The sequence below is a fragment of the Nansenia antarctica genome, assembly GCF_963989245.1.
Source record: "Nansenia antarctica genome assembly, chromosome: 13".
Lineage (NCBI taxonomy): Eukaryota > Metazoa > Chordata > Actinopteri > Argentiniformes > Microstomatidae > Nansenia > Nansenia antarctica.
This window is the reverse complement of record NC_137683.1, coordinates 8,988,418-8,997,753: the sequence shown is the minus strand read 5'-3', so window position 1 is coordinate 8,997,753 and position 9,336 is coordinate 8,988,418. Positions and strand designations below refer to the sequence as shown.

The window sequence follows — 9,336 nt, the reverse complement described above, 5'->3', positions numbered from 1 at the left end:
GTGATGAGGACAGTGCTCCTGTCTTCCGATTGGTCGACATCACTCAGCTGGAGGCTGAGCTCAGGCCAGACTGGAACAGCTTGGTCTGATTATAGAGAAACTGATTCACACTACCAGACTGAAAGACCTGCTGCTTTCTGCGCTTCCTCATCTGAAGGCAGATTCACACACTTCTGAGTTTTGAGAAGTGGACATTGGACCGACCAGTCTCTCATGATGGCCTGTCATCATGACAGTGATGCCGTGCACTTAATGCGAGCAGCACAGGTGGTGCGCAAAGAGATGTTTGACGCAAGTTTGTCCTTTGATGGGGGCGTTCCAGGAAAACTGCCAGCAGGGGGCTGTGCCACCATCCCTCTTGGCTCTAGTCAACATGATACTTGATGGGGCAAACATCAAGCACCAGACTCAGCTCCAAACAACCACCTCTAATCCTCTAGGCCAGGGGTCGGCAATTAGGTTTGGCCTCGGGCCAATTTTTTTTTGAGCCACTAGATGGCGGGCCAGAACATAATCAAAGGCTAATTTAAGTAATTGATTGTTAAAAAATGTGACACGTTCTAATGCTTTGACTTTTCTTTCGAAAAATGTACACATCGCTAGTCAACTAACACAGCTTGTTTTGTGAGCCTGCTAACAATGTAAAGTAGTGTTCTAGTTAACTAGGTAGCAGTCCAATCCATAACGTTGCAGTATTAGGCTTGACTAGCAAGTTTGTGTTGTGATTCTCAACAACGTTGAAACGTAGTTTCACCCTTTTCCATAGTTTTGAATAATAAATATGTGGACTGACGATGTATCGCAGCCTAACTTATTCTAATAATTATTTAACATCGTTTTATTCTGAATTATTCCCCCCTCCTCCCAGACAAGGTCACATTATTTATTATTGGATTGGTTGTTTGCGTGCCGGGTGAAGTTAGCTAAACAGTTAACCTGCTAGCAAGAGAAACATCATGTTACTCTCCAAAGGTCTAAAGAGGAAAGTTGACGGTGGAAACAGGGCATTTAAAGAGGAATGGACAGCGAACTATCCGTTCATCCTACCTGGTTTCATCAATGCAGAGCCGTTGTGAGACTCACATCTTCCGTGCTCACGATGTTCCCTTTCTATACAAGTCGTCCTTTTCATCAATGAATGTGATAAAGACGCACGAGAGGAATCGATTGATGCATAAAAATAAAAATAAACTGCCTGCGGATTAAAGTGACGTCAATATCACCAGATATCAAGCAAATAGTGACCGATGGGAGATGCCACTTTTCACATTAAGTGAGTACCAAGCCTGTCGTTATTGTATTTAATAACCTAATTGTATTTTGTATATTTTGAATGAATGGCTCATTGTACTTATTATCCCTAATAGCGCGTTTGCTCTGTCGTTTCAGGAGCATAGGCCTACCACCACTTTGCGCCGATTTTGTTGTCAATGTTTTTCAGAAAATTAAACAGAATTTGCTTTGTTACTGTTCATATGTGTGTTGCAGTCACATACGTAAACATTACGTTTGAATGATTTAATGAGCTGATGTTGTTTTTTTCAAACCACACACCGCATGTTGGCTATTTCAGCACCACGCCTTGTCCACCTACTTATGATTCACTATGAGGGGTTCAGCGTCAGTGCGCTTCGGTGCACCCTGCTGCCTGATTGTCTGTCCCTGTGTCATTCACTCTCAACATGGATACAAGTACAATACGCATTATTCAGGTGGAGGTAGATTCTCTATTCGGACATTATAGGCGCGGTGTTGGACTGTCGGTCCGATATTGTAAAAAAAAAAAAAAAAAAGTGGATTCTCAAAATAATCTGCTGGGCCAAATATTATTGGTGACGGGCCCGCAATGGCCCACGGGCCGCCTATTGCCGACCCCTGCTCTAGGCATTCTTAACTTAGTTGGAAATGACACCTTAAGTGCTTTTCTACCCTGGTTCCAAAATTAAGCGTGTTTGAACGTTAGACACAGGGTACTGGCGGCCATCTTGAATGTGACTTCTCCCGGGCCTCTGCAAAGTGTGTTTTCCCCTGTATAAATAAAGGTTCAATAAAGTTAGCTAGCAGTTAAAAACAACGGAAGCCAGCCAACTAGCAAGCCAAACAGATTAACTGTAGAACTAGGGGTCATCCCTATGTTCCCACAGCCCAATGGTCCCACATTTCTAATATGTTTTTTAATTTCTTTTTTAAATTAGGCCCTATGTTCCTACAGCCCAATGGTCCCACATTTCTAATATTTCATAGGTGGGCTAGGGTTAGGGTTCAGTGTTAGGGTTAGGGTTAGGGTCAGTGTTAGGGTTAGGGCTAGGGTTAGTATTAGGTTTAGGATTAGGGTTAGGGCTAGAGTTAGGGTTAGGGTTAGTTAGATTACTTAGAAATGTGGGAACATTGGGCTGTAGGACCGTTGGGCTGTCGGACCATCGGGCTGTGGGAACATAGACACACTCCCTAGAACTAAACTACAAAACGTTCCAGGGGAAACGCTGTGACCTTGCAAAGTCTTCTTTTGTGGCTGTGGCGCAGGAGGTAGAGCCGGTGTCTAATGATTGCAAGGTCGTCAGAATGGCAGTTCGAACGCTGGCTGGCCACATGTCGAGGTGTCCTTGGGCAAGACACTGAACCCCAAATTGCTCCCAATGAGTGGGACGGCACCTTGCATGGTAGCTTGTTGCCATTGGTGTGTGAATGTGTGAATGAGAGGCCATTGTAAAGTGCTTTCCATTTACCATTTCTTTTGGTCATGGAAAAAGGTTTAAATATGTTTTGAGAGATTTGCTGGGGAGTTGAAAGAAAGTGAGTGTCTTATTATGGTAGTCAATACAGTTAGAGATGGGTTGGTTGTTTGGATGGATGGATAGAATGTTAGTTATGATATAGGATGAGCCTGGGGTATGTCAGTGGAGGGGATATAATTGGTTGGTGGAGTGGTTGAGAATGGTAGAGTTGTTGGTTAACTGGATGAGAGTTTTAGTTTCACAGACAAGGTTTAAGACTAATCCTTGACTAAAAACCGTCTTCAATGGAGATTTTACATTGAAAGTGTGATTTAATCCAGGACTAGGCGTAAGCCTTGTCTGTTAGAGTTTGATTGCTTTGTAACTTAAGGGCTGTGGGTGTAAGGTGTAGGGTAGGGCCCAGGAGAAGAGAGGAGACCAGACAAGGGAATGATGGTGAAAGTTTAAAAAAAAAGGTTGCTTTACTTGAATTTCCACAGCATAGGAAAGTAGGCTACCTAAATCAAATCAAATCAAATTTTATTTGTATAGCGCATTTCTTACAACTTGTACCGGTTCCAGTACTGCTCTAGGTGCTACTGGGAGCTGACAGTGCCTCATCAGCTCCCGGGTCCTTTTTCCTGTCAACACAAATCTCAAAACACGAGTATGGTGTAATGGCCTAGTGATCCTAGTTCTATAATGTCCAATGTCTCCCTTAGTAGCAAAAGGCGACATTGAATTGAGGTTTTGAGGTCTCGCTTAAAAATGTCCTGAGTTTTAGACAACCTCAGGCCCTCAGGTAGGGTGTTCCACAATCTAGGAGCATATATGCTAAAAGCTGATCCTACAAATCTCTTTGTCCTAGCCTCTGGCACTATTAAAAGTTCCGTGCCACTAGACCGTAGGGGTCTAGCTGGTGTGTATCTTATGAGCATGTCCACCATGTAATTGGGTGCGTCGCAGTGGAGTGATTTATAGACTAGTAAAAGGATCTTAAAGTCTATTCTATGACTGACAGGGAGCCAGTGTAGTGATCTCAAGACAGGTGTGATGTGCGCTCTTCGTTTGGTCCTAGTAAGGACACGAGCAGCAGCATTCTGAACCATTTGTAGTCTATTAATCATTTTTTGAGGGAGACCTGTCAGGAGAGCATTACAGTAATCTAGCCTACTAGTAACAAATGCATGCATTAATTTTTCGGTGTCTGCCTGGGAGAGAAATTATTGTACCTTAGTGATGTTTCTTAGATGGTAGAAGGATGTTTTAATAGTATTATTAATATGAGTTTCAAAATGTAGATCTGGGTCAATTATGACACCAAGATTCCTAGCCTGACACTTAATGTTAAAAGCTAGTGTTTTCAAGTGTGCAGATAATTTCTCTCTCCCAGTTTTCTCGCCAATGATCAATACCTCTGTTTTTTCCTGATTGAGTTGGAGAAAATGTTGTGTCATCCAAATATTAATAGATTAATACCTAGAAGCTAGGGCACATGACAAATGGTATCAAGTTACGACAAAGAACATAGAACACACAACTCTTTTAAGGAGAGGTCCTTGGTGGGATAAGATGGGCCTGAGTGCTAGTTAGTCCTTGGGGCGGTCTCTGCTGCCCTCTAGTGGTCAGACGGAACCATGGCAGTAGGTGGAGTAGCATACCGAAAGATCTGAAGAATTGGAATAATAGTATGAGCAATAAAGCACAAATATAATTTATTAGCCACAAACAAACACCTCTCGGTTGTATTTGTAAACATGATTTGAATAATTGCAAAACAATGTAGAGTCGAGCTCTAATTTGAGAGAAGGTGTCTGGCGGTATGTATCGGAAGCTTTAGCCAATCAGAACAACGTATTCTTCCTGACCCGTGTTCTAATAACCAATCAGACACTGTTTGGGGCGGAAGTGGTTGTCATGTGCTCAGATTCAAGGAAACCGGTCTGCAGAGCCAAAAGGTATGTGAGACACTTCTCTCAAGAAATAACTCAACATTTCATAAAAACATTTTTTTTTTTGCCTTTTTATGTAACAGCGTTTACATTAAAACAGAAGCGTGACATTTCTATTCGTATAATCACTCACAACGCAGCGAACCTTAAACGTGGTATTTGGAGAAAGGGCATGAAGTATGCTGCTAGCTAGCTAGTTAGTTAGCTACCTTGCTATTTTAGCCAAGTGCCGTTTTGGGCTAGAATGCCAAGAAAGTAAACACATACTCAATGCAATACATCCTTTATTTGTGCTTGTCGTTCCTGTGTAATAGCCAACATTGCTAGCTACATGGCATTGCTTATCATCAGATGGCAAAGTTGGCTAGCTAGCTAGCTAGCTAAGAAACCACCCCTGGCTTGGGCAGTGGGACTTGAGTTGTGTATGTCTGAAAGGGTCAAGGGTCAAGTCAGCACTATGGCAACACATGTACATCTCAACACATGTACACCTCTGGATGTGTCTGATGTGTTTCTGGACACGGTCTATGCATGGGCTTAAGTGTGTGTGTGTGTGTGTGTGTGTGTGTGTGTGTGTGTGTGTGTGTGTGTGAGTGTGTGTGTGTGTGTGTGTGAGTGTGAGTGTGAGTGTGAGAGTGTGAGTGTGAGTGTGAGTGTGAGTGTGAGTGTGAGTGTGAGTGTGAGTGTGAGTGTGAGTGTGAGTGTGAGTGTGAGTGTGAGTGTGAGTGTGAGTGTGTCTGTGTCTGTGTCTGTGTCTGTGTGTGTGAGATCGACTAGGCTTAATCAACATACGTTCTCATATACTTGAAACTTCTCGCATATCTTTATGCACAGCCAGTAGCCAAGGTTTCTCAGTGCACTTTGTTTCATCTCTGTTTTAGCGCCATGGCTGATAAGGACGAGGGGTCGGTCCAGACGAAAGCAGGTAGGACCTTGATCATCCGCCACTTACCTGCGGACCTGACCAGGGATGAGAAGGAGGATCTTCTGAAGTACTTTGGAGCAGTCTCGGTCAGGGTGTTCTCAGAGAAAGGGGTGCTGGTAGGTGAAGGTTTGTTTTATTAACAGTGATAACACTGTAACCACATCCACACACCACACCGTGGGAACTGTTTTCTGACAATCTAACATTCTCAGGGCTGTTCAGACGTTAGGCTGCTTTTATGATATGCGTATAGGTTTGTTTTGCTTTTATAATCTTACAATCTTTTGTGTTTTATGTTTTAGTTCAAGCATTTCATTTTATAAATGTAATGCATGATTATAATAACAATAATTATAATAATAATAATAATAATATCAATGCAAAAAGTACAAATACAATATACATTACAACAAATGTACAATAATCTACTTCAATTCCTACATCCCCAGAAACATACAGCATTTGCAACCTTTGGCAGTGAGAAGTCAGCAGCTAAGGTAATGGTTTAGACACTGTAACTATCATGCTATTTCATTTGGTTTGTTATAATTCCGTTATATGTATTCATTACTAATAAGCTACCATTATATAACATGTTTGGGGTGTAACGGTTTGTGGGTTTTATCCGTCCCTCTAGAGTGTGTCAGACAGCTTGTTCAAGGGTAACAGTCAGAATTGGGTGGGCAGTTGACATTCAAAATGAAATGACTGACAGGTGACAGAGCACAAATGGGATATCACAAGCGAGCACTTCCTGTTTTAGGAATGACAAACTTCATTGTTGTATGTCTAGTGTGGAATTATAGCAAGTAGAAATTCACAGAAACACGTACTTCTCTCTCCTGCAGGCTTTGAGCAGACTGCACCAGCTCCAGATCCTCAACCATACACTTGTGGTTGAGTTTGCCAAAGACTGTGAACATGTGACAGTGCTGAAAGATCCCCGTGTGTCAGACAGGTAATAACCTCAACAGAGCAAGGGACTGATCACTAGCAAACCTTCCAAAAATCATTATGTCTGCCCTACACTCTTTATAGAGCCTATTAGGGGTGTGACGGTACACAAACATGTTGGTTCGGTACATACAGAGGTTCGAAACATCTATATATAGATGTCCACTAGAGTTGGAATCGCAAGATAACTCACGTATTGATAACCGTACAATATATTGCCCCCTGTACCGCTAGTATCGCGGCAAAACGAAAACGATATCCCCAAAACGATATTTTGCCACGTGAAACGATAATCGTATCGCAAGAGGCCACGATACGATAATCGCTGTATCGATATTTTGTCCCACCCCTTAATGTCCACCCATAGGTCGTGAAAGTGATAGCAGATGCCTTGGTTAAGTTGTGGACAACTGTAGTTTGTGCTTGTTTATTAAGGGCTGGTATGATTTGCTGGCTGAAATGCGGACGGGAACTACGTAACAAGGCTTGATTACTTTCAACATGTGTTTTAAACCTGTGTTCTCGACAACGGAGTATGGTCTGCTGCTGTGAAAACACCTATGGCATTTGTTATTGCTTTAGCCCGGTCTGAATTGTTAGCGAAAGGCAGCTTAAATGCCATAGCTGGGCTTGCACTTCTCTCTCCTCTAGTTTATCTGCGTTCACCATAACGACTGCTAAATTCCTAACAATCTCTCTGTGGCGTGTGTGCGCATGTGTAACTGGCTGTACTGGAGATTATTTCAAGACACAAAAAAGTGCAGTGGGTAAAAGAACGCTGCATTCGTTCAGTACACACGCAAACCGTACCGAAGGACCCGTACCAAAAATCTTCGGTACAAATACGTGTACCGTTACACCCCTAGAGAATATTTACAGTCGATACAGTTTGCTTTAACATCACCAGAGTAGTTGATAGCTGGTATTCAAATCACTGTTACCGCGGACAATACACTTACATGTCATGTCGTTTTGCTACTGTAATGACGCCCCAAGTTGTTTCCCAGCTCCAGAATGAATATTCGGCTCAATGTTCCACAAATGTTTTCTCCCCACAGAGGAGCAGACGGGAAAGATATCAAGAAGAAACGGGAGAGAAAACCGCCGAGCATCCCTCTAATAGAGACAGGCACTGCACCCAACCTTGGGTAAGGGTGTGTGTGTGTGTGTGTGTGTGTGTGTGTGTGTGTGTGTGTGCGCGTGTGCGTGCGCGTGCGTGCGTCTGCGCGTGTGTGTGTGTTAGGGTTGGGCGTTTCCAATTTTTCATACCGTTAAACCATCCCCAAATGTATTGGCGGTTTACGGTTTAAACCGTGGGATTCAAAATCACATTGTCGGCCTTTTGACGGAGCCGCCAATTTCAAATGATGAATTTGTGACTGTGGCTGGTGAAAGGTGGACCAAAGCCCTGTCCTTTCCACGAACCTGCTCAAACTCTTTCCACGAGCAGTGCTGAAAAATGAGCGTAAAATAAATAAAAACAGCGCTAAAAATACTTTTGGTTCGTAATGAGACTGTCGGGACAACTATGTTCTGCTATGGGAAACACTGCAAAACACTCACCCGTGTACAAAGTGCAGAGCGGGAATCACGTATCCTAAGGAGATGCAGTCACTTGACACGCGATTATGATTGCTTCTAAATAGTCTTTTTTGACCGGTTATTTATTTGACGAATTACATTTTTTACAAAAAAGTTCTGTCATTACATTTACATTGTTGGCCAAGCCGGTAATGCTGGATGATGTTGCAAGCAGCAAATCGTTCACCACGGAGTCTCCAGACTCTTTCATGTCTGTCACGTGTCCTCAGTGTGAACCTGATCTCATCTGTGAAGAGAACGGGGCGCCAATGGCGAACCTGCCGATTCTGGTGTTCTCTGGCAAACGCCAGTCGAGCTGCACGGTGCCGGGCTGTGAGCACAAGTCCCTCTAGAGGACGTCGGCCCCTCATGCCACCATCATGGAGTCTGACAGTTTGGTCAGAAACATGCACACAAGTAGCCCGCTGGAGGTCATTTTGTAGGGCTCTGGCAGCGCTCCTCCTGTTCCTCCGCACACAGATACCGGTCCTGCTGCTGGGTTGTTACCGTTCTATGGCCCTGTCCAGCTCTCCTCTATAACAGCCCTGTCCAGCTCTCCTCTATAACAGCCTGGTCCAGCTCTCCTCTATAACAGCTCTGTCCATCTCTCCTCTATAACAGCTCTGTCCATCTCTCCTCTATAACAGCTCTGTCCATCTCTCCTCTATAACAGCTCTGTCCATCTCTCCTCTATAACAGCTCTGTCCATCTCTCCTCTATAACAGCTCTGTCCAACTCTCCTCTATAACAGCTCTGTCCATCTCTCCTCTATAACAGCTCTGTCCATCTCTCCTCTATAACAGCCCTGTCCATCTCTCCTCTATAACAGCCCTGTCCATCTCTCCTCTATAACAGCTCTGTCCAGCTCTCCTCTATAACAGCCCTGTCCATCTCTCCTCTATAACAGCTCTGTCCAGCTCTCCTCTATAACAGCTCTGTCCATCTCTCCTCTATAACAGCTCTGTCCATCTCTCCTCTATAACAGCTCTGTCCATCTCTCCTCTATAACAGCTCTGTCCAGCTCTCCTCTATAACAGCTCTGTCCATCTCTCCTCTATAACAGCTCTGTCCATCTCTCCTCTATAACAGCTCTGTCCATCTCTCCTCTATAACAGCTCTGTCCATCTCTCCTCTATAACAGCTCTGTCCAGCTCTCCTCTATAACAGCTCTGTCCATCTCTCCTCTATAACAGCTCTGTCCAGCTCTCCT

General features: G+C 43.7%; 1 protein-coding gene across 3 annotated transcripts in view; it reads left to right on the top strand.

The window, feature by feature from the left end:
- Window positions 1-5,551: 5,551 nt before the first annotated feature.
- rnpc3 (RNA-binding region (RNP1, RRM) containing 3) overlaps window positions 5,552-9,336 on the top strand; it is a gene marked incomplete at its 5' end in the record, with an annotated part of 18,234 nt that continues 14,449 nt past the window's right edge. For all 3 annotated transcript variants that reach the window (XM_080544534.1, XM_080544532.1, XM_080544533.1), the window contains 4 exons: window positions 5,552-5,707; window positions 6,041-6,088; window positions 6,440-6,549; window positions 7,604-7,693. In XM_080544534.1, coding sequence (XP_080400660.1) covers window positions 5,552-5,707; window positions 6,041-6,088; window positions 6,440-6,549; window positions 7,604-7,693 — 404 coding nt within the window. The remainder of the gene's footprint in view (window positions 5,708-6,040; window positions 6,089-6,439; window positions 6,550-7,603; window positions 7,694-9,336) is intronic.